At 44.0% G+C, this 25,417-nt stretch overlaps 2 protein-coding genes across 2 annotated transcripts in view; both read right to left on the bottom strand.

Annotated features, from left to right (window-relative positions):
* The window catches only part of LOC120841083 (plexin-A1-like), a 34,435-nt gene extending 23,703 nt beyond the window's left edge, over positions 1-10,732 (bottom strand). The window contains exons 1-2 of the mRNA XM_040211911.3: positions 10,655-10,732; positions 3,188-3,357 (exon numbers count right to left, since the gene is read on the bottom strand). Coding sequence (XP_040067845.1) covers positions 3,188-3,334 — 147 coding nt within the window. The 5' untranslated portion in view covers positions 3,335-3,357; positions 10,655-10,732. The remainder of the gene's footprint in view (positions 1-3,187; positions 3,358-10,654) is intronic.
* Positions 10,733-10,770: 38 nt separating this feature from the next.
* Positions 10,771-25,417, bottom strand: part of LOC8043413 — a 72,864-nt gene continuing 58,217 nt past the window's right edge. Inside the window, exons 12-22 of the mRNA XM_042288997.1 lie at positions 24,033-24,992; positions 22,564-22,746; positions 20,639-20,767; positions 19,147-19,247; positions 15,937-16,063; positions 15,116-15,281; positions 14,967-15,048; positions 12,061-12,172; positions 11,367-11,498; positions 10,878-10,985; positions 10,771-10,782 (exon numbers count right to left, since the gene is read on the bottom strand). Coding sequence (XP_042144931.1) covers positions 10,771-10,782; positions 10,878-10,985; positions 11,367-11,498; positions 12,061-12,172; positions 14,967-15,048; positions 15,116-15,281; positions 15,937-16,063; positions 19,147-19,247; positions 20,639-20,767; positions 22,564-22,746; positions 24,033-24,992 — 2,112 coding nt within the window. The remainder of the gene's footprint in view (positions 10,783-10,877; positions 10,986-11,366; positions 11,499-12,060; positions 12,173-14,966; positions 15,049-15,115; positions 15,282-15,936; positions 16,064-19,146; positions 19,248-20,638; positions 20,768-22,563; positions 22,747-24,032; positions 24,993-25,417) is intronic.

Below are 25,417 nucleotides of genomic sequence, written 5' to 3'. Positions count from 1 at the left end.
GATTATGAAGCTCGCATTTTGCGAGTTCCATTTTCGGTCATCTTTTGCGAATCGCAAAATGTCCAAGAGGCTGTATGCGCTAACAGGAAGTATGTGCAGGGGTGCAGCTTGTATGGCTTCTGTCTTTGTAACTTGTAGGAAGTCTCTAATAATTCCCTTTAAATTCTACAATTTTCAGTGAATACAGACTGGTAGCAGTTGGTCTGTTGGCCAGGTGACACGAGCATCTTTAATTTCTTAAACGATGAACTAACAACTGGTGAATGCTTTCAGCTCTCTCGTGCTTAGGTTGAAAACTTTATTATTTTGTAATGAAGTAATGAGTTTTTTTCGTATTTTGCTACTCGTGAAATTAACGGCACTCAGATTGTGACAAGGTTTCCTTTTGGTCTTTCTTTTGAAATACTTATGCCAAAATATCAGTTGCGATTGCGGCTCAGCCGGATAATTTGTGAAGTTTTAAATTTCCAGCATGACACGCAGTGTTACCGATACAGTGCGTTGAAGTAGAAGTTCATTATTTCGGTAGTTGCAAGCCGCTGTACTCTCGTGGTAGAAGGTATGTAGAAGCTAGGTATTCTAGCTGTATAGATGTGGTAGGAGCTATGCGGTCCCAACATGGCGGTGCCTGAGTGGCCGCCTTCTCGAGCATGATCGTTAACTGAAACCTATGGTGCGCTGGAACAGAGTTGTGAAGAGCTGACTTGTTTATAAGTTGTTTGACTGGTGATATTTGTTAATATAACAATTGTTTTTGCTAGGTTTCTTGATGACGTCATCACTTAAAGAGTAATTAATCTAACCTAGGCTTTTCGCACTTTGTGTGGCCTTTATATTCCAAGTACTGACTGCTCACTATTAGTATTGCGTATGTGAGTGCCGGGTGTTTCGTTCAAAGCTTAACATCTTTGTTTTAAGAAAAAGCTCTGAATGGTACACTAATACGATTTGTGTAGGTGAATTATCGGTCAAGGGAACTTAGATACATGAGGTTAATTGCAACGCAATCGGTTAACTAAGATATTTTAATTAACTTTTTTTATTATTAAAATAAACCTATGGTTCTATCAAGAAACGTGTGGAGCGTCATCGAAAACCACATTATGAATTAGAAAGACTTGACACACGTGGCAAGCAGGGGATTGCGCTAAAGTTACAACTCCTGCAGCAGGAGCAAGGCTACTGACGAAATAACGCGCGCGCCTGCGTGCTTTTTTTTTTCTTATTCGCGTTTTTATATCTCAGCCTTGCTCCTGTTGCACCAGTGGTAACCTTAGCGCACTACTCCATTTTCAACGCGCAAAGATTGCTTGCGAAAATCTTAATTAGTGCATTTTGATGGCGCTCAGGAAATATCAGATTGAAACCATCTGTCTATTTTAACTAATTAAAAGATAATTAATACGTTTTATTTAATATTCCAGCTTCATTTGACGGCTTGCACCTTGTATTGCGTCCAATCTCCCAATTCATTAAGTAAAATGTATTCAACCAATTTTATGTCCAATCTTAAACTTTTAGTGACCACTAACCCTCTATAATATGTCCCCCTGGCCGTATAACTAACCCACACACTCCACATTAAGGTAGTTTTCACGACGTGTTTAAAAAAAATGATTATGCTTAACATAACACTCTATATACACGTTTATACACGCATACCAGTAAACGAAAGTAGACATAACTTTCGTTTACTGGTATGTGTGCATAAACGTGTAGTATATACTATAAATTCTCTAACTGTTGTTGCTTTCCCCTTCAGGTAATGAATTACTAACTACCTTTGAGCCGAAATATAAAAAAATGACCTATAATTAAATTATTTAAAAGAACTTCGATACTGTAACCTATGTAATGTTTTAATTATTAATATATACAGGATGTTTCATGGAAGAGTGACAAATATTGCTAGAATTTGTGTATTGCAGGTAAACAGATCCTTTTCTCGGGACCGCATTACTCCTTGTGGCGGTAGTAAAAAATGCGCTACATTTACTAATTAGTTCGCTAATTAATTGAGAATAACTACTTAACTTTTTAATGGTTAAAAAGCGACATTTGGTTTCACTTAGAAACTTGCTCAGCGTCATCGAAAACCACTAAATCAATAAGTTTCCGAAACACTTTGAGCACGTGAGAAGCGTAGTAGTCCACGAAAGTTAGCACTGGTGGAGTTAGTACAAGGCTAGCGGTTGTGGTAAGGCACCCGCGAGGTTTTTTCGTCTCTTAGCAGAGCCCAGCCTTGGACCTGGTCTACGAGTGGTAACTTTAGCGCGGTACTACGCTTCTCACGCGTGCAGTCTTTCTAAAAATTACTGATTTTTTGTTTTCGATGACGCTCAGCAAGTTTCTAATTGGAACCATATGTCCATTCTCGATAATTAAAAAGAGATTTAGTATTTCTTAATTATTAACCAACTAACTATTATGTATCCCGTATGTCTTGACGTCCGCAACCGCCAGTAGTGCGTTCCCGAAAAAATTATTCTTTTACCTCGAATACACTATAACTGTAGGAAATCTGTCACTGTTACCTGCAACACTGTATATATATATATATATATATATATATATATATATATATATATATATATATATATGTGTGTGTGTGTGTGTGTGTGCGTGTGTGTGTGTGTGTGTGTTTGTGTGTACATATGTATATATATATACGTGTTTTTTGAAGCATAACAGGATAAAAAAACATAAAAGCTAGATTGTTGCGGTCTCCGCGCGTGAGTTAAACGGGCAGGGGGACATAGTATAGGGGACTAATCGTAACGATCAGTTGGCTACTTAGTTAAAATTCCTAAATTAACTTTCTTGATTAATAAAGATAGACATATAGTTTCAATCAGAAACTTGCTCAGCGTCATCAAAAAACCACTATATCAGTAATTTATAGAAAGAATATGAGCGGGTCAGAAGAATATATAAATATATATATCCTGACTACGCCGTTCTTTTGGATTTCGGTGGGTTCTTAAAAACTTTGATTATTTGATTAATTGGATTAAGTACGGTTCATTCATCTGCATATCTTCATTTATTAATTATATATATATATTTTTACGAACCCGCCGAAAGCCAAAAGAACGGCGGAATCAGGATACATATATATATATATCGTGTACCCTACACTACAACCAAGCTCCCACGCCATAATTTGAGCTAGGGAATAAGTACTCACTTGCATTATTTCGGGATCAGGACAGATATGGGTTCGATCAATCCAAATTGGACAGTTGGAACGCACTGTACATGACTTGCTTTCTTGACACCAACCGCAGCCGTATTTTTCGTGTAGCTCATGGCATTCTCCACAGTTTTGTGCCATTTTGGCGCAATCGTACACAACGACTGAAACAGAAAAGACGCGGTAGATTTTTGTGAAGTCAAAAGTTCCCATCTTTAATGGGAACTTTATAAGAAACCTGGGATGTCCGGTAACAAACTCAAGCATGTACGTCTGTTAGATCTAGGGTCTCCAACATTATGCTATACAAGCTATACATGCTCCCATTTTATGCTGTACACTGGTTGGTGAGTAAAACTATGTATCTATTTTACAGAGTAGCTCTTAGGTGCCCGCTTCCAGGTGGAGCGGCGCCCATGTTGCCATCCTCGCTGGCGCCGGAGTCGGCGTAACTGCGCCAAATTTAGCGAGGAAATGACGTCACATGACTTGGTGTCACACCAACTATGAACAAATTCAGTTTCTTCGCAAGATTTAGCGGGAAAATTGACGCCACGTGACCTCAACACCAAATCAGAGGAAAATAACGTCGCTCAACTAGGTGTCGCGTAACCCATGAACAGTTTCAGTTTCTCCGCTAAATTTAGCGGGAAAATTGACGTCACGTGACCTTGAAAGCAGACTTGTACCGTACGCATTACAAGTAATCAAATTACTTGTAATCGATTACTTTTTGGAGTAATTTTGTAATCAGTTGATTACTTTTATTAGGCAGTAATCACAAGAGTAATCTGATTACTTTTTGAAGTAATAAAATTACTTGTAACCGTTACAATTTGTCCACGGGACCCCCCCCCCCCCCCCCCCCCCCCCCGACACACGCTTTTTTTTATGAACGGACAAAAATGAAATTTGCTTTTTTTTTTTTCGAACGGAAAAAATAAAGATCTTTGTGGAGCTGTAGGAAACGAGGTCAATCTCTTTGTATGTACAGTTTCTGTGGAATGTCAGTTTTTTTGTTTTTTTTTTCGAGCTGGGACTGGGAGTGGGGAGCCCCTGGAAGCCACATTGTGTGACAAAGGCCATTCTGGGCGAAGTTTGAGGAAGCAGATTGTAGCTTTGTAAGTCCTTCGTTCAAACTAGCCCCCTCACACACACACACACAGATAAAAAAAATGTAAAAAATCCTGCTTAGGGTGCCTACTCGCAGCCCGTAGGAGAACCAGAACCGAAGAATGCCTAAAGCGGATGCAAAACATAACAAAGGCCGTTGAAATATTTCCCCATTTCCCCTACGTGGTCTTTGTGACAAGTCCGAGTTGAGAAGTGGTCGGGGCGATCTCTTCCGCTAATGAATACTATGTAGGGGAGACCAAGAGATGGCGCCAGGAGCGCATCGTGATCTAGATAAGCGCGTGCGCCGCGAGACGCGGGGGACTTTACGCCACTTGATGCTAGGGTAATAAACGTTGTGGGTCTGCTTCGTCTACCCTCGTCTGCTTTGTCTGCCCGGCTGGCGCGTCGCGCCCAGAGCACACAAGCTCTGAACATGGTGTCAGAAGTGGGATACACCTGCTCGTAGTCAGCGCTACCGCCATGCCGGACGAAGAAAAGAGCGTCCACCTCGGGGCCACGGGGCTTCAACCGCCGTCGCCGTTCGTCTTCACGAGCCCAGGCGAATGGACAACGTGGATTCAAACCTACGAGGACTACGCCTTCGCCACCGGTCTACGTTCTGCAAGCGACGAAACGCAAGTAAGAACGTTGCTTTATTGCATGGGTCCGCAAGCTCGTACCGTACTAGCTTCGCTTGGCGTGCCAACCCCGGAGACGCAACCGTTTGCCGCCGTCAAGGAGAGGCTGACTCAACACTTCGTTCATCCGGCGAATGAAATTTACGAAAGCCGAAGATTTCACCGCAGGACTCAGCAGCCTGGGGAAACAGTCGACGCGTTTTTCACGGAGCTTCGAACCCTAATCAGACGCTGCAACTACAACAGCCCCGAGATAGAAGACCGCCTAGTGCGTGACAAGTTCGTAGTCGGCTTATTGGACGAGAAGCTATCGGACCAGCTGTGCCGTTCCACACGGCTCACCGCTGACGAAGCACTTTTACAAGCACGCCAGCACGAAGATGCTGAGAGGGAGCGCGCTTCTCGTTCGGCGCAAGCTGCAGCGGCCTTGAACGTCGACGCGACGAAGAAAAAGACTGCGTCATCCACTCCGTCGTCGCGCGCACGTAACCGGCAGCAGCGTTTGGACAACGCAGTTTGTGGCAATTGTGGGCGTTCTGCGCATGACCGCAAGGATTGTCCAGCACGGAAGGCAACTTGCAATTTCTGTAAAAAGCAAGGTCATTTTGCAGAAGTTTGTCGCGCGAAGAAGCGCAAGGAGAAGTTGGGCTCCGTCGAACTCTGCTCTGTTCGTACGCAACGGGCAAGATACGTCGAAGTAAGCGTCAACGGCCACGTGACAAGGTTCAAGGTGGACTCGGGAGCAGACGTCACCGTCGTTCCGCCGTCGCTTCCAGGCGTTCCTCGCAAGCTCGACGCAGTAGAAGGAGAGCTTATCGGCCCGGGGAACCAGCCACTGCCTGTTTCGGGCACTTTCCAAGCTACTCTGGCGTGGAAGGACAAGCGCACCGTCCAACAGCTTTACGTCATGCGGGCTCAAACTACACCGCTTCTAGGGTTACCTGCGATAGAAGCTCTCGGCGTGGTCAAGTTTGTGAACACCACCTCCGCCGAGTCCGGAAAAACGGATGGACGTGTCCCGTCTTCCGACGCTCGTGTCAGCTGCGTTCTATCTTCTGACGCCCATATCTTTAAAGGACTGGGCGAACTCCAAGAAAAGTACACCATTCGTCTGAAGTCAGGGGCTCAGCCGTACTCGTTGAGCGTTCCAAGACGAATACCGCTGCCGCTCTTCGACGTCGTCAAGAGAGAACTTGATGCCATGGAAGCTCAAGGTGTCATCAGAAGGGTTGACAAGCCGACAGCATGGTGCTCCGGACTTGTCGTCGTCCCCAAGTCGTCGGGTGGGTACAGGCTGTGCGTCGACCTGACCAAGTTAAACCAAGTCATCGAGCGGGAGCGATACGTCCTGCCGACGGTTGACCAGATCCTGGGGCAGCTAGGCGACGCCAAAGTGTTTTCAAAACTCGACGCGACCTCCAGTTTCCACCAAATCAAGCTCAGCGACGCAAGCGAAGAATTAACGACGTTCATCACGCCGTTTGGTCGCTACTGCTACCGTCGTCTGCCATTTGGTCTGGCGTCTGCACCCGAATATTTTCAACGTCAAATGTCACGGGTCCTGGAGGGGTTGCCTGGTGTCGTGAATATGATCGACGATGTCCTTGTTTACGGTAGGGACCTTGAACAGCACGATCAACGCCTTGCTGAGGTACTCCGACGACTCGAGCAAGCCGGGGTCAAGCTCAACGACCAGAAGTGTGAATTCCGGGTTCCCTCGGTCAAGTTCCTCGGAGTCATCGTCGATGGAGATGGTATCTCGCCGGATCCCGACAAGCTTCGTGCCATTCGGGAGCTACCTCCGCCAACGGACGTTGCAGGTGTTCGCCGTCTACTAGGGATGGTGAACCACATTGGACGCTTCCTGCCGCACCTTTCGGACGTAACTGCCCCCATCCGTTCACTTCTCAACAAGTCAAGCGCATGGTCCTGGGGAGCAAGCCAAGATGACGCGTTCAAGCGGTTGAAGGCTATGCTGAGCTCGGAAACCTGCATGGCAAAGTACCATCCACGCTATCCTACGATACTGTCCGCAGATGCAAGCTCATTTGGCCTGGGAGCGGTACTGCTGCAAGATCAGCCGTCCGGAGCTCGTCGTGCTGTGGCCTTCGCTTCAAGGTCCTTGACTCCGACTGAAGCACGCTACAGTCAGACAGAAAAGGAAGCTCTCGCCGTGACCTGGGCTGTTCTTCGGTTCGGCCAGTATCTGCGTGGGCTTAGTTTTACCGTGGAATCAGATCACCTGCCTCTCGTCGCCCTGCTGGGAAAAAAGGAGCTGGAGTTGCTGCCACCGCGAATTCAGCGAATGCGCATAAAGCTGATGCGCTACCAATTCGACGTTCGGCACGTACCAGGTAGACTTCTTGCCACGGCGGACACGCTGTCACGTGCCCCTTGCGATGTCCGGTCTTCTTCTACAGTATTCTCCGTCGAAATTTTCGCTAGCGAGATATTTAAAGGTCTTCCACCTCCCCTCGCTAACAGGCTGGAAGAGGTTCGTCGTCGACAAGCTGAAGATGGAGAATGTTCTCTCGTCGTCCGCTACTGCCAAGAGGGATGGCCAGACAAGAGGAAGCTGCCTCCCAACTTGGTGCCGTATTGGAAAGAGAGAGGAAGGTTGACAGTCTCGGAGGACCTTCTTCTGCTGGACTGCCGCCTCGTTATTCCTGCTGCTCTGCGTAGCAACGTCCTGGCCCTTCTGCACGACGGCCATCAAGGACTTCGCCGCTGTAAGGAGAGAGCCAGAGAAAGCGTCTGGTGGCCTAACTGCAACAGCCACATCGAGCATTTGGTCACCAGCTGTGACAAGTGTGCGGAAACAAGGGTTGTACACTCGGAGCCCTTGATGTCAACGCCTACGCCAGATCGGCCATGGCAACGCCTAGCCATTGACTTGTTTCAGCTGAAAGGCCGTGATTATGTTCTCATGGTGGACTATTACTCTCGGTTTCCGGAAGTCGTCTCCTTGAGCTCTACGTCGGCCTCAGCGGTTATCGCGGCTATCAAGAGCTGCTTTTCCCGACATGGGATACCGGACGTTGTACGGACAGACAATGGTCCGCAGTTTGCTTCACAGGAATTCGCAAACTTTGCTCTGTCATACGGTTTCGAGCATGAGACCAGTAGCCCTCGGTACCCGCAGAGTAATGGCGCAGTAGAGCGCATGGTGCGCACGATGAAGGATCTTTTGTACAAGTCCGAAGACCCATACCTAGCGCTTCTCACCTACCGGGACACTCCGGGCGTCGCGGGAGTCTCTCCTGCCATGTTGCTGATGGGTCGGCGGTTACAGACGCGTCTTCCTGCTCTGCCGCAGCGACTCGCACCAGTTCAACCAAGCCACGAGAGGTTCCGGGCTCAAGACTCCAGGAATAAGGTCAGGCAGGCGAGAGACCTCAATCGCCGGCACAACGCTCGCTCTCTTAATCCTCTCAAGCCAGGTGACAGCGTCTGGGTCACGGATGCCAGCTGTCAAGCACGCGTCCTGAGCCCTGCCCAACGACCACGGTCGTACGTCGTAGAGACTCCCAAGGGAATCCTACAGCGAAACCGCCGGCACCTGGTGCCCTTCTCGCCGACCGTTACTGCGAGGGAGTCTGTCGAGCTTCCTGCTGCCGAAGAGCCTCCAGGACAACCACCCGAAGAAGGTCAGCCTGGGCAGTTGCCCACTGCGGGCTGCTCTTCACCCTCTCTGGATCGTGCATCTTCCCCGCAAGGTGTTACACGATCACGCTATGGACGTGCCATCAAGCCACCAAGACGGTTGGACTTGTAAACATCGCTTTCTTTCGAACTGTGTAACTAGAGTGCAGTAACGAGCTCCGGGGGGAGATGTAGGGGAGACCAAGAGATGGCGCCAGGAGCGCATCGTGATCTAGATAAGCGCGTGCGCCGCGAGACGCGGGGGACTTTACGCCACTTGATGCTAGGGTAATAAACGTTGTGGGTCTGCTTCGTCTACCCTCGTCTGCTTTGTCTGCCCGGCTGGCGCGTCGCGCCCAGAGCACACAAGCTCTGAACATACTACACATGATCCGTTTCAAATCCTGGAGCTGCTGCTCTTTTTTATAACATGCGAGCTCATCCATATGTGAATAATAAAATGAACCACGCAAACTTTGAGCGACAACCCTTGCTCAAGCTTAACATGATCTAGAACCCCCTCCGCCCCCCCCCCCCCCCCCCCCCCACACACACACACTGGCGAACGCCCACATCATTAAACGTCTTCAAACGAATTCTATGCTTGTGTCCGCATTGCGAAGGTGCAACGACCACGAAGAGGGAGCCAGTTTTTCTTCTTGAGTACTTGTGCAAATGTGCAATATAGGTTGGAAGTAGTTCATTGTTATGAGCGCTAAAGATGTGCCTTCACACAATAAAGTAATTGGAAAAGTAACGATTACTTCTTTAAGTAATGTCCAATTACTTTTGCCGTCGATTAATCAAGTAATCTAATCGAATACTTTTTAGCCAAGAGTAATAGTAATTGTAATCGATTACTTATTTTTAGTAACGTGTACAAGACTGCTTGAAAGTAAATCTATCCCTGCTAAATTTACCGGGAAAATTGACATCACGTGGCCTGAGCACCAATTCAGTTTCCCCGCTAAATTTAGCGTTGAAAATGGCGTCACGCGAAGTCGTCCACGACACCTATGAACAAATTGGGTTTCTCTGCTAGATTTATCGGAAAAAACTGATGTCATGTCGACTCAGCGGCTATTCAATTCCCCCTAAATTTAGCACGAAAATCGACGTCGCCTGACCGCAACACCAATTCAGTTTCCCCGCTAAATTTAGCGGGTAAAATGACGTCACATACTCGGTGTCACGTGCGGAGGAGGAGGAGAAAAGGTACGGAGGAGAGGGGGGGGGGAGAGGAGCAGGAGGAGTAGGGGAGGAGGAGGAGAGAGGAGGAGGGAGAAAGGAGGACGAGTAGTGGGGGAGAGAAAGAGGAGAGGAGGGGGAGGGGAGGGGGAGGACAAGGAAGGGAGAGGAGCAGGAAGAGGAGAGGAGTGTTGTAAGAACGGCTGACTGGTCGTTAGTAGATGAAGCCAACAACAGCATTTATATACAAATATTTACATTAAAATGTCCGGAATCGTCCGCTCATGGCCAGGCTTCGATCCATCTCGTGCATTCTATTTCTCGAGCTCCCGCTTCTTCTTTCCCTTTGTCGGGATGCCCGCTTCCATACAATAAGTTTCAACAAGGAGAGGAGGGGGAGGAGGAGGCGAGAGGAGCAGGAAGAGGAGAGGAGAGGAGGTGGATGGGCAGGAGTAAAGGAGGGGAAGACAATGAGTAGAGGAGAACTCGAGGAGGAGGGGTGGAGGAGAGGGTACGGAGGAGGAGGAGGGACATACCCTCCCCTCCGTACCCACCCCTTTTCCTCCTCAAGAGCTGCTCTCTAATTTCTCGTTACTGAGATTTGAAAACGTCTTCATTGTTTTGTATTTATTGTTGTTATTATTTAGTATTATTTAATATTATTGTATTTCCATACAGAGCTGAGAATTCAGCATGAAATTCGTCTGATTACAGATGGTTTGTACAACATAAAAACGTTATTCAAGCGCCAAGTATTTCCAAATGAATATCAGTTAGGTGTCTATTGTAGTTCTACCTCAGCGTGCACGTTCACACTTTACTTTTTATTATCAAGATGGCTCATTATTTAAGCAATAAAAACTTCAAAAAACCGTACCATGAATGTTATCAGGATTGTCCAGGATATTTTTCGCCTCCCAAATGACTGCGAATTTTGTCGTCGTGTTTGCGTCATCCGAGTTGTATTTGAACTGAAATCACAACAGTACAGGGTTAATTTTCAATCTGACAAAGAGAGGACTAGATCAAGATGTTTTAATTTACCAAGAAAAGTTTGAGAAAAAGAGCCCCAGGATGTTTAAGCAACGAATCATACGTACGGGAATTCTTCCACAGTATAGGCTGTCTCCCAGGAGCTGGCCGTTGACTTGCTTTACTTTTCCTTCGATAAGAAACTGGCAAACAAATCTTGACTGTATCATAAAGGCCTGAAACAACGACCGAATCGTAAAAATTCTGTCAACACTTTATTTTATTCTGCTCATATATGTATGTAAAGAATTTTGTGAACCTTAATGAAAATTCTTCTATGGCAGAAGTTTCTTAGTTCCAATAGATTTTCATTGCAGTCAGAATTGTACTAAAGCACTTTAACTGCAGTTTCTTGAATGTATTAAAAATTCAATAGCTTTTGCGCTGAGACTTGATGTGGGTGTTGCATTTATATTTCGAACACAGGTTAATCGATCTTACTCTTCGGTGGCTATACCTTTAGGCAGTTTCTCTTTCCAAAGTACTTAAATTCTTCCTTTGACTCTGAGCTTTAATTCTAGTGGCATAAAAATGTGTATTAAACCAAATTTCCTCACCGGAATATTTTCCACCTGAATTCGAATCCCTTGGGTCGTACCCTTTGGCACTATGATTTCGTTGGAACTGCTTGAAGATTTTCGTATTCGAGGGCAAAGGTCGGCTCCTCCTCGAATGCTGGGACCTGCGCCCTGAGACGATGTATTGAAAGGTAATGGTCGAACATGTTAGAGTGTTACCTTTGGGGCAAATCCTACACACAGTTATGAACGTTGTCCTTGATAAAGCGGTGGAGTATTTCCGTACATTTTTCTCCGGCGAATTCATCTCTAATTAACAGGTGCCCAGGTGATAAATACGAAAGGTACCTGAGTGACCACCTGATAATGAACAAACACATTGAAACGTTTGCTTCTGGTTTTTTTTAAATGCCAATTCAGCTAATTTGATATTTAGCGTAAATGTTCTGAAATTGTGCTGTGACTCAAGTGCTGGTGATTTTGGTCATTTTTATACATCACCAGGAGTCAACCCGATGCAAACGAGAGGTCAAGCCTTCTTGATTTCATCTAAACTATTAAAAAAAATGTAATCTAGGCCTTCCAAAGAGACAATCGCGGGCCAACTGAAACCTAATACTAAGGTCACTTGCGTCTTGAATGAGCAGTGAGTAATAAAACAAGTGAAAACAACAGTTTCTAAGAAAACTAACCACTATTTTTACATGAATTGGATGCAGCAATCAACACTCACCGGAGATGTGAGAGTGATATCGTTGTGACAATTTTCACTGCTATTGTGTGTGCAAAGGTGTCTCTCTATGCACCAACTGCAGGGGGATGCAGTCGAGGTGCACTCCGTGCATCTGAAAAATGTGAACACTGAGCGAGACCGGTAAGTATCGTAAGTTGCACCACAAGGAACGCGGCCATCTCGAAGTCAATTTCACTAGTGCGAAATAATCATTGCATTTAACTAGTTTGCACGGCCGAGAACCGCCTAACTAGTCACACGCGTCGCGATCTCAGGGGTCTAAATTGGATATTATACGGATTCACGCCAAGGCGTTATTTAGTGCCACACTACTTTATTTTAAGCTTTCTATTGCATTCTACGGCAGGGTTTATCCAAAGATGCCACGTATTATTCGAACAGCCAGCAGTGGAGACTAATTCTGGTACTTGTTTGGCAATTTTGTTGAAAAAAAGTCGCGAGGTGAAAACCGAAGAACTAGAATTGATACCTAACTCCGGCACTTGTTTGGCAATTTATCGACAAAAGATGCCAGAATACGGTTGAAGCCCAGGCAGTAAAGCCATGCTTTGGCACTTGGTTCGCGATTTAGGGCCCAGATACTCAGACTCAGGTCAAAGACAGTTAAGTTTTGTTCTACCTCGGCTTCTTCGAACATTTCGAAGCCCTAATTACACAAACAAAAGCTAGACTTTAGCCCAAACAACTGTGCTACATTGAGCAATTGTCGAATTATGTATTGCTACTGACAGAAGGAGCAAAATTCCAAATAAGTCACATCAAGTGACCTCGACTTTTGGCAGACAAGTTTGTGAAACTGTTTTAATTATCCCAAGTAACATTGGGGTGTTGTAGATATGTTGTGAGAATGTTTCGAACGTTGTGGGTCTGTTGGGAGATTTTAAGCAACGGTCGCGTGTGTGTGTACGCACTCTAGAAAACGTTAGCAAACGCCAATGTGTGAATAGGACTTCACAATGCAAGGACAGTCGGTATGTCGTCCGTTTAGGTGACACTGTGAAGGCTATGAATGGCGCAGTTTTGTTCCATTCAAACCACGATTTCCACGCTCCTAAAATGTTTTGTATAGATAGGCAAAATTTTGGATGTGCAATGCAATTAATGGTGCGTGCACGTTCCCGCAGGTGCTCGGATATACGGGACATTTCTATTTGTATAAGAAAATAGTTCATATCGGTGACATCAACGTCTCTTTTTTAAAATAAAAAAAATAAAATATTTGTTGGCGTATAATTCATCTAGGAAATAAAAATGGTAATCGAAAGAACAAAGGTAATAGTTTGTAATGTATTTCTCATAAACTACACTGCTGACGAGGCGTACGAAGTCAGACAGGCGACACAAACACTCCACGACGCTGGCAGCGCGGACAAGCCATCGCCGGCTTTTTCTCGGTACAGAAAGATTGTCATTGAACTATGCTTAGTGATCAAGTTTATATTTTTTTCAGCATTTTCAACTTCCTTCTTATGGCTGTACTTGAGGATGCCCTACTATTACCTTTTAAGACGATTCGTGTATTCGAAATTGTCTTTGAAATGTAACACAAGAAGGACAAACTTGTAGAAAAGGAGGCTTTTTTGCTAGCCGTTTGCATTCGTTTGAAAAAATAAATCTTCAATATAGTAAATTCGAATGCCGCAGTTAACTCATTCTGAAACTTATGAGTTTGAGCTATCTACGTGTAAGGATCGCCTTTCGTGGTGCCCATCTTCAACAAGTCTTCAAAGAGAAGAATGGCTCAATTGATCTAATGTGCAAGGCGTTTTCTGCATTCTTCACCTGCCCCATTAGTTTGTTTTTCAGAAAAGTCTATGTAGCAGGGGTTCACAAGTACACAATAAAAAACTATTGTTTTGAAGGCACAACAAACTATGCATGCCAACATATTAGGGGTTTGTATATATCGGCTGAACTTAGATGCACTTTGTAATTGTTGGCATACACAAAGCTGAAGTCTGCCACTTTAACAATTATCTCTACGCTTAGCATGCTATATGTCCGTTTAAAAACTATTTTTTTTTGAGTAAGAAAACACACTAATACGTTTTTTTGTGATTTGGACAATGTGAGATGTATTCTCCAGTGCCTGTGTCATATGGGCTACTAGATTTATAATTCATTGATATTTAAAAAAAACTGTTCACCATGAATAGAAAAAAAAGAAACTGCAAAGTGTCCTTTTAAAATTATATTTCAGGTACACAATCCGGAGAAGGGAGAAGAGAGTCACTACGGCCATTCTCACAAAAACTTTCGGTGCGCTTGGTTATGATATGTGATCTTTTTGTATTTGTTTCAGCAAAAACGATCAATGCTACATGACTAAACCAATAACCTAGGCGAAAAATGATTGTAGGACTTTTTGGCCAGACTTGTGAAGAACGAATGGTAGAGTGACCACAAGTTAAAAACTTCATTGATTTATTATTCCCAATGACGGTGCTTTTGTTTCGCATACGCCTTCACGATAATTTTCGTATTTGTGACTAAGTGCCTCAAAACGCTATATTTCATTTGGTTGCAGAAACTTTGTTTACAGACATAAGAATACAGGTATTGGCTAAGATCGGCGACCGGAAATTAATACAGCCGTGAAAGTGTAGGCCTTTGTTTCTTCTAGAACGCGATGTTATTCACATAATGCAGTAAAACTGTTGGGTCATGAGAAACGCGTAAGTTGTAGTCACCAGATCACCCGGTCGATTATTATGTAACGATCTTTCCCATCAGGTTTCATTTACTTCTAAAATACTGTTTAAAACTTATATTTCAAATATGCGGCCACGTAGTCATTACAATTAAAGTATTTACTGCGTAGCAAACTGTTAACCAAAACAAGTAAGATTTAGCTAAGTATCAAAACATCAAAGGTACGTCCTTACGTTTTGTATGCGTTGCAGTCGAAAAACTTGAAATACTCGGGTGTCATATTTCTGCCAACGGATAACTTCATCGTTAAGTAGGCTGAAAAAACAACAACAAGGGTCTGTAATTCATCACAACATTAACGCGACCAAATAAATACGCTTACGGTCTTCGGATGGAATGGACGAGAAGGCATCAGGTTTGGGTGTTGGGCACGCGACGCCATCAGCAGTCCGAGTAGCATTTGTTTCAACCTCCAATCCAGACGTCGCAAAGATGCACACCAATTCCTCTTCGTCGACAAATGTCTTATTGGTTAGCTTCACGTTTAACTGCATTCATTGGAAAATTTAAAAAATTCAGTAAAGATTACGTTTTACGAACACGATGGAAAACAATAACAACTGTGTCTGTTTGGCTGTATGTGCACCCTTGCTCTGTTTAAATCTTCGAACTCACAAGTTTTCTTTTACTAGTACGCACATAACACATATGTATGTCTCAAAATTTCCTTGAGATTCATTCACATTTTACTTTATACAACCTGTAATCTTATGAAGCATGGCAAACTACTTCTGGACTAATACTCTACTTTCTTAGATTTCCACTTTGCGCCATGTGACATACGCGTGCCGTCCTTAAGCAAGCAAGCACTTTTTGTAAATGATGAAGGGGCGGAAGTTATTGTAAAACTTCTGTGCTCATAACATTTATTAGTTTAATGTTATGAAGTGGATATAAATTTATGAAATATTTTAAACTCTTGAATTCAGGCAAAATAATAAGACGGATGAGGATTTTAGTAATAAAGGTTTCGTGCTTAAATAGCGATTGCCCAATATAAGCCAGGTATTAAAGTGTTCTTAAAATATATAGGAAGTAAAGTTTCACTTCATTAATACCAATTGACTGGTACTAAAAGCGCGGTGTGCATTACACAGGGTGGGATGTGGAAGAAAAAGCGCAAACATTTTTGAAGTAACTGACTTGGCGAATGGTTGATCTTTGAACCTCTGAGGGCGAGATATTGGTGATCGGACTGCATTGAGTTTTGTAGGAAAGCCAGTGCACCGGATCATCTGCTGCCTCCTCACAGTTGGCTCTCAAGCTGCATCTGGAAACATACGTAAAAAAAAAAGAAATTTAGAGCAAGCAACGTTCACAACACTCCATTTGTTGAACTATATACATGTCACCGTAGATTTCCCTTTGCATGCTAATGCGAATGTGGTCTTGAGAATGCAGTCACGTATTTGTATAAGGAATCTTTTCTTATTCACAGACAGACTGAGCAAATACACGTGTTTCCAATTGCTTCGTAATTAGACAAAAGACCATGAGTATGGGGACGAATATTCGTGGGAAGAAAGCTGTTCTTTTTGACGACAGATGACTAACTCCTCTTTTTATTTATGCCTTTAAGTGTTCACTCCTCCTCTGAATACGAATAACTAATTGTAATATTATATTATTGGATGATATTAACGCATCGTTCCACTGAATATAGCTTATACCTAACTTGAATAGTCTAAAAAAAAAAGGAATGCGGGGGTCACAGTTCAGGTTTACAGCTATAGATGCTGTGGTTTGTTGTGCAAATATATAACACTCAAAGTAAACATACTTCTATGAGTGATATATTTTCTTCTGCGTTTACATATGATCGGTTCAACTATTGCAATCGAATTTGCATCGAAATATTTTACGTACATTTTCTTTACTGTTAGGTCCGAACTCCTCGATAACTCGCGAGAGTGAAACTCTCGCGAGCAATCGTGCTACGGGAAGATGCTCCCGTAGTAGTTAAAGACAATTGTTATGACGCTGTATACACTGACATGCTACAAAACGAAGGGCGCAATTTGCAGTGTTGACACTTCAGACTTAGTGATTCATTTCTTGGAGTTTTTATGGACTAATGTCGCACTCTCGCCGGCTGAAAAGTGGTATTAAGACCGCGGGGACGCACTAGCTTCTGCCCGTCTTAATGTAACCTCTAAGTATGGTTAGACCGATATGAATCGCACTTTTGAATAAATCAGACGTTAATACTTTTTGAAGTAATAGCTGGGTTAAATGTTTCTCCTCGTCTTACTCCAGCTTCAGCTTTATATTTGGCACACTAGCCGACTTGAACTGTACCGTGAAAAGCAGCCAGTAAACACAGTTTTGAGGAGCGCACGATGAGTGAGCTAAAAATAGAGGCAGGACTCCCCCAAGAGTAGAAAAACAAATAACAAAAACGTAAGAATTTTTTCACATTTCTACATAAAGAATTGATGCGTTATTTCTTATTTGAAATGATTAATGCACCCTTCATATTCATAAATCACGGAGGAGGGATACGTTTATTTGCCAAACCTGGTTTTCCAAACAAGCATTTATTCAAGACGCTCACTTTATGTTTCCTGTAAAAATTCCAGATGTCCGCCGACCGCACGGCCTGCATATTTGCGATATCAAAGATTGAACTGCTATTTCTTGGGAACCACTTTGATGGGCTTCACGAGAGGTAAACACAGAGTGCCTCTAAGCCTAAGGAGTGACAAAAAGACCGACAAACAAGGCCGATTCAAAAAGAGAAAAAAAAAAGAAAGCATTTAACGGAAATCGGTCACGTGGTTTATGGACCAATATAGTTTTACCGCTAAGTTTAATAGAAATATATACGTCAGACGTCCTAAGCACTCATCCTGTTTACCCGCTGAGTTGCGAAAATATTGATGTCGCGTGACCTGACAACACGGGACCTAAAGAAATTTTCAAATTTCCTGCTAAATTTAGCGGAAGAATTGACTCCATGAAACCTATTCACAAATTAAGTTTTCCCGCTAAATGCTGCGGGGATCACAAGACGTCGTTAAAATAGTTTATTCACCAACAACATATCGACGCCAAATCGAAGCAACGTTATTTCAATATCAGATCACTGTATGACGTAACGTAAAAAAAAATGTCCGCAGAACCCAAGTTAGAGTCAAACTTGCCCCTTCTTTGATGATTTGGTGAAGTTGTCTCGAAACTACGTTACCTTTAATTCACTCAGAGCGACAAGAAACAAACATTCCAAAACACCCAATCTAATCATGTGAAGAACATATAGTTATAAATGCTACTTTTATCTACGTACTGTTCAGAAATGGAACCTGCTCCCCTGAACTATTGCCTCCGCAGGCTAGGCACCAACATTTTTATACCCATTGAATGATCGGCCCGCTTTTTCATGTTTCAAGTTTATAGAATTCATGACGCTGTACTGTTTGTGTGTTTGTAGGCTGGGAGGCTTTCTTTGTTTGTGTAAAACGATAATGGCGTGTTTTTCCCAATTTTTGTGTGGTGTTCTATTTATTTTAGGAGAGTATGGCGTTGTTCAGCAGTTATGGGTACAGTGGCACAAGACCTTTGCACTTTTATTTAGGTATTTCAGCTGTGTGTTTTCTATCGTTTTCTCTCCTTTGGTGGTCAGGAGTATATACAAACAATAATATAAAAAAGAGTCCCTAACGTGGCCCTAATTCTCCAAACAAATATAAAAGTATGGCTTCAGTGCTCGTAATTTGCCTGTCGTCAGGCATCTTTAGACGTAAATTGATAAACGAGTGTCAGTGTGAGGCTACACATCGGGTTGTTCGGTTTTCATGTGGCAATTTTGGGACTAAATTACCGAACAAGTGTCATATTTAGGCGTCAGTGCGGGTTCATTCGTGGTATCCTTGGCTTAAATCAGGCACTTTGGCAGTTAAGTGGTGGGTAAAATTAAATAACCACAGAAGCGCAAAACAATTCTAGCGCACTAATTAACATTTTGAAAAAAAGCCACATTAGGCGAAAGTAAGGCGCTTCGGAGTTCATAAGGAAATACAGCACGAAGAGGACAAGGACAGATAGAAGAGAAAACGGGACAAGCGTTGAGTAGCAACTGATATTAATAAAACGAAAACCTGCATATGGTTTTGTTTAATTTTAATCATTTGGTAGCCAGCGCTTGTCATGTGTTTTCTAGTCTTTCTCTCTTCCCTAGTCGCGCTGTATATGATTATGAACCCTCAAGAACTTGCCCAGTTGTTAATCTTACTACGCCTCAGAGTACCAAGCTCGAACCAAAATTGGCGTTTTTCTTGACTGATAACTGGGTTATGAACTTTTTTTTTATGTTTTTAGAAACGCAACCTGTAGTTTCTAGAAACGATCACCTACTTTTTCTCTGGCCCACACCATCCACAGTACGGATCCCGGTTGGAAGTGCAGACGCCACATTTGAGGTAGCGAAAGCATTGTTGCACATCGACGGCGCTGAGCTATAGTGAAAGAACAAAAACATTCGCTCACAAATTTGTATAATTAAAGTAAAACTCAAATATGAAAAACGGCTATCAACCGCTTGGTAATATGGGCTAATTTAGGCTCCATTAGTTTGGACAATGCGAAAGTCCGGCGTAGGGTCGCGCTGATCTGGCGATGAATGCAAAGCTTAACCTGTAAACAAGTTTGCAGTACAGAATCATCCGCGGAAAATTTATGTGTGAGAAAATTGCATTTGGATTTGTTGCTCAATGTAAAATAAAGCACCGGATGGAATAGTTCTAAACGGGGCTTCTCTTCTAGTATACTTCATCAACACACGCGCAAAAAAATGTGTCTTGTGTAAGTGTGTCGTTTTTGCTCCGTGCAGTCTCAGGGCTGTGTTATGTCTGGTAATCTACACCAGATCGTTTGTCGGGGCTGTGTTATGTCTCGTAATCTACCCCAGATCGTTTGTTCCCTGCCTTTTCGTTCACTAAGAGAAAAACTTAGTTTGTGAAATATTATTTAGGCCAAATGGTTTCGGCGACCGACTCCGGTAGTTAAAACAGTAGCAGCTGAAACCTGAAATATAACCTAATACATTAACATAATTATCACTTTCGTTCGACTGTTTTGCTCTATTTGATACACTCTGAGCCACTTCCATGTTGATGCAAAGACACTCTAGTATTTACTGCCCATTTATAGTGGCTAACATCTTAAAAAGAAACGTAGAGCGCGTCGAGACACGAGAGTATTGTTATCGCTCCGCAGCTGATATGATTACAGCTTTAGCCATAGCCTCCTATATTCAGACAAAGCCTGGCAGATTGCCACGAGAAGCTGCCGCGGAAATGAAAAAGGGGGAGCGGCAGACAACGGATGAGAGGAGAGCCAGGTGACTGGCGCCCTGCTGCGGCGACACGCCGAAACATTCTTTTCCCGAGCCAACAAGTGTGTTTCGGGTCCTCGCAGCTGCAAAAGCTGTGCGCTGAGGTGCAGGTTCCCCGAGATATGGGTCTTTGATTCTCTGTGCTACCAGATCCTCGCGCTTCAAACCTGCGACCGTGCGATCTATGGCTCCGTCGTCGAACTGCCAGGCCATGTGAGTATAGAGGAGGCTATGCATTAGCCGATAAGAAAACCGAGGAGCAAATCCCGAATCAAGAAGTGTGAGCACAATAAGCCACGCTTGCGTTCCTTCACCTATCAGTGAGTATGGCACATTCGCTCTCGCTTTATTATGTTTACACTTCTTGCATCGTAATGCCTCCTCCGGGTTCCCTTTTTGGCGAACCCCGCATTACCATTAACCATGCAGCGATATTGAGATAATCGGGTTCTCGCCGTGCCCTGCGTTTCCTAAGCTATCGGGAAGTATAACAGAAAAGCATACATTCCTTACCATGTAATCAGTCATCACGTAGATGCGGTCCTTGCTTCCGTCAAATAACATATCCCGAAGAACTGGGTTTCCCTCGTCGACGGCGATATCGTCTACTTCGTAGCCACTCGTCGCAGATTCCAACAAGACCTGCACGAAAAGCGCAATGCGCAAATGGCCGGTTCACCATTATTGAGTGGAAAGAAACCGTAAGATGTACTAGGGACAGGCAATATATAACACATACCTGACTCTGGCTGTTAAATCTCAATATTTCCAATCAAGATTCTATTTGAACGGTTAGACCTGCGTTCACAGTTGATCGCAATATACTAAAGTTAAACATATATTTTGCGAAAACTATATAATTTTTACTACACTCCGTTTCATTTTAGGCCTGATTGCTTCTGACGCCGATCCGATGAAACTGAACAAGCGACGCCACAAACGCATCCTCTCGGCGCACATTTTTTTTTTATTTTTGTTGTATGATTTGCTATTTCCGGCTTGCCCTATCATGCACGGAAAAAAAGCGCAGCATCGCAGCGTAGTATTGCAGCGCAGGTCCTGCGCTTCATGTGTTGACGTTTATACGAAACACAGAAAAACGATAAGCGCCGTGAGAATACACTTTTGTTCCGCTTGATTGACTGTATTAGATCGTTTTTTGTGCATACATTTTTCCCCTGAAAGCAACACAAGTAAAAGCTTGGGTCTGATAAGCTCACCCGCTAGAAACACCTTTGTGAAAAGTTCGAATGCGCTCGGTTCATGGGTTTATTTATACGAATATGTTTACTCACAAACAGCGCTCGAGATTTGAGCAAATTTTGTCATATTTTCAGAATGCTTGAGCAATACTTTGTTTCACCATATGTTCGCACAAAGACATTGCTAGGAGCTGAGTGGACCACCAATCACAGAGCATCAAAATCGCATAAACATTGTGTTGGTCATGTTTATGTACAATCGCGGAGATTATAAGCTGAAGCAGTATTACGTGCAATTGTAGCGTATCTGCCGGATTTTGATAAGGCTTTGATCCAAACTAGTAGGGGAATGCAAAGTCTAAGTCCAATTCTTTAAACACCTCCGGATTTAGTCTTTCAATTTATATTGTGCGGCGGCGACCCGCGTTTTTAATGCTGATGGATTTGTCCCATCAGCTCGTAGCGTCGTCTGCCTCCGGACTGAAGGTGAAACATGGTACGGTACATTCTAAGATGAAATATTCTAGCCTTAATAGCTTAGAATGCTTATGCAACATCCTTCAATGATGCGACCCAGTCGTAGAAAAAAGTGGTTGAAAGGAAACACACTGTTGAGCAAACTGTATAAATTCATTTAAACTACCCTCCCCCTTCCATAAAAAATCAGTACCTAAATAGGACACATGGAAAAACGTCAACGTTTCCGGACAAAAAAAAAATCAATTTTTACATTGCGAGACACATTTTGAGGTAAAATGATCTTCAATCGGGCTTCTGTGTTGAGACGCTCATACCGAAATCGACCCTATGCTTAGAAATCCCCCACAATTTAAAATTATACACAAAATGAGCGTCCAAAGTGCTCAACGAAATTCCGCGCTTTGGATGCACAATGTCGTTGAGCACCCGAAATGTGTTCTTGGCAGGTTACTCCCTTTCCTTTAGTACCGCCACCTCTGCGTCCCACGCACGATCGTTTTTACGTGTGTAAGCAATTAATTGTGAATTCTAAGACTCAATAAAATACGTAATGAATTGCCTTGCATTATATTGTACGGTATTGGTTCATGGAACGTTAATCTGACAAGCTCCAAGAAATATTCTGGGGAAAGTTTGTTTTGTTACATAGATGTGCTCTCTAGAAGCTTACAAATGTTTTATGCAAGTTTAGTGAGCCTTTAATATGCAAATGAAAAATATCAATATCTGAACGGGTTTCTTAAAAATATAGTTCACCTTCTTCAAGTGTCCTCGATTCGTTCCCAAGAAAACGGCAGTGAAGTTGTAGATCGTCGTGGCCGCTACCGAGTTGAGCTGCGTGTCCGTGTAGCTGAGCGCGGACTTGACAGTAATGGGCTTGCTTCCTTCCAGCGGTGTGTTGACTTCCAAGCCACAGAAAAGGTCCGTTATTGAAACAGGCTGGTGGGAGATGAAAGTAAAAAAAATTGGTTGGTGCATAGGTGTATTATAGTGCCGGAATTTCGGTAGAACTAAGTGCTGGTGGTACAAGAAATGAAAGGAGGGGGGGGGGGGGTGAGCTAACGCTTCGCCGAGTCGCGCTTGATAGTCGCATGAACTGCCCGTGTCGCAAAAGACGCGAGTTCTGCCGCTCGGCCACTGTCCAGAGAAATGAACGAAGATTCCGAAATCAACGCCTACCGGAGCGGCGTGTGTCGCCGTTTCAATTAGACAGAAGCGTCTCGCGTTGAAGCGAGCAAACGAGGAAGCCCAGCAGATAAGAATTAGCTGCAGAAACCACTATTGTTGCTTGTCTATAAATTGCTACACTATGTGTCTAGGTCCTAGAAGACGGCGTTAAAGGCGACGTTTACGATTACCTCTAGGACTAACTTTAGGGCGATCTCAAGGAGAACCTGTACTATGATCTCAAGGACGACATCCCGGAGGACGTCTAGAACGACCTCTAGGACAATCTGAAGGACGATCTCTGAGACGACCTTTAGGACGGCCTGAAGGACAACGTCCAGGACGTCATTTAGGACAACGGGAAAGACGACCTCTAGGAGGACGTCGAGGACGATGTCATCGTCGCCAGGTCCTTCGAAGAGGGTGCGATTGTGCAGGAGTCTGAAAATGTGAGCTGAAATGGTCTACTGCACAACAGGAAGTCAGAAAGTCGAACAAAACCATGGAGGGAGGGGGGGGGGGGTAGCTAAAGCATACTCTCGCATTAAAAACCAACTACCCAAGAAGCTAACATGTACCCTTCCAGAGGACGCTCGTGCGCACTGCCCGGTTCTTGGCAGCAGGCCAACATCACCTATACTCGGCGACAACTTTTCTTCGCAATGCAATCTGTTCTCCGGGGTAAATATTTACAACGAAACAACCAGGAGGGGTCTTTTAAAGTTACAATCGTATGACCGGTCCAAGGTAAGGATGTAATTGGCAAGACCGGTGGGGGGCATTGAAACTAAGGATAGTTTCTCACGTATAATGTTGAAGGACAAATCAGAATTGTACAATTGAATGAAGATTTCACCGAAGTTCGCCCATTATGGCAATACAGTTAACAAGTCACAATGGTACCCTGAAGTAATTCGGTTTGGAAATGCGGGAAACGGACTACAAGGGTGAGTTATACACTTTATGGCTGAGCAGAAACAATTGACGGTACTTTGCAGGAGTACTCAAGCTAAAAAGAAAATACGCAAACCAGCTGTTAAAGGTCGACATTCACTCACCGTATTTTGACAGGGAGTACTGGGCGTAATAAAATCCAGTCCTCGATTGCCTTCTCCCTGGAAGCAGTCCCTGATATTTTCAGTGAAATTCCGCATTACCGCCTCCAGCGGAAATAGGCAAAGAGCAGACTCGTTTCCCGGTCGGTCGATCGTTTCGTTCTCACTCTTCGCAAAGACAACGAAAAGGACATCATCATCGTAACCCAAGGAGTCTGCCAGGTCCGAGCCAGGTTTGCTAACAAAGCCTGCCTGGGCCAAGTTGTAGTGGGCATCTTTATCTGAACGACAGACCAGCTCCACCTCGGTGTAAGAGTGGTAGTTTGGGTCGTTCTGACAAACGCGGACCAGCTTGGAGATGAACCGCGCTCCTTCTTCGAGCGAACCCTTTTGCACTGTGAGCCAGTACGAGAAGCCCCGAAATTCGAAACCGAATATATAGGTTATCGGAAAGTTCGTACGGGACCCGCTGTTCACAAACATTCTGGTACCCGATCTTTCACCTTGTACTGCTATGGAGAAGGTGTCTTTGTTCGGATCAAGACTTCTTGAAGAAACGGCGGGCACATCTACCGCGTGTGATCCTTCAGTGTTCCAGCTGGTCCCGACGTACAAGACCTGCTTGTGAGGCCCGGGTCCGTTCGATATGAACAGGACGGCAGACTCGTTCGGGTCGCTGGACAGCACCGATTCGTGCGAAGGTCTTCGAAAGTCACTGACGTTTTGCAGACTGTGAAGAGTACACGAGCCACGTATGACGTTCCCGCAGACGACAAGCGATTTCGTGGAGTAGTCGATGGCCATTGCTTTCGTATGGTAGTCTCGCAATTTCTCTTGGCCGGGCAGGCAGCCACTAGTCGGAGAACAGTGTGCACTGTCTCTGTATGGTCCCATGAATGCTAGGCTCTCCGTTTCAAGGTTAGGTGTCAACTGGTAGATCCTGTTTGCGCCACCGATGTAGACCTGAAATAAAGAAATGAAAGGCGGTTCGACATCGCGACTCTTTTTTACAAGCTGGGATTGACGATGTAACACTATGGTCACTGGCGACTAAAAAAATAAAAAAAAAAAGTAAAACGTAGGGAGGGGCGATCTTCAAGCATCACGTTAGCTCTCCTTGGTCAACGCGATTCCAGTATTAGCTGATCAGAACTAAAAAAAAACACTCAAAACACATGAAGCATGAGCATAATAGTGGACCATCTGTGTTTTTAAACTTGGTGAATATAATGTAATATATTTATTAATGATAAAAACAGTTGGTGTCCGCATATTATACGTCGGTAGCTTGTTTTGAATCATGGTGTGACAGTAATTTTCAATGCCCCACTCATGGGGAGAATATATTTGAAAAAAAAGATCGACCTTTTTTTTTTAACAGACCCGTG

Source organism: Ixodes scapularis, unplaced genomic scaffold (genome assembly GCF_016920785.2).
Source record: "Ixodes scapularis isolate PalLabHiFi unplaced genomic scaffold, ASM1692078v2 PGA_scaffold11__112_contigs__length_91849675, whole genome shotgun sequence".
In the NCBI taxonomy this organism is placed as follows: domain Eukaryota; kingdom Metazoa; phylum Arthropoda; class Arachnida; order Ixodida; family Ixodidae; genus Ixodes; species Ixodes scapularis.
Note: the sequence above shows the minus strand (reverse complement) of the source record. Positions and strands in the feature narration are given on the sequence as shown.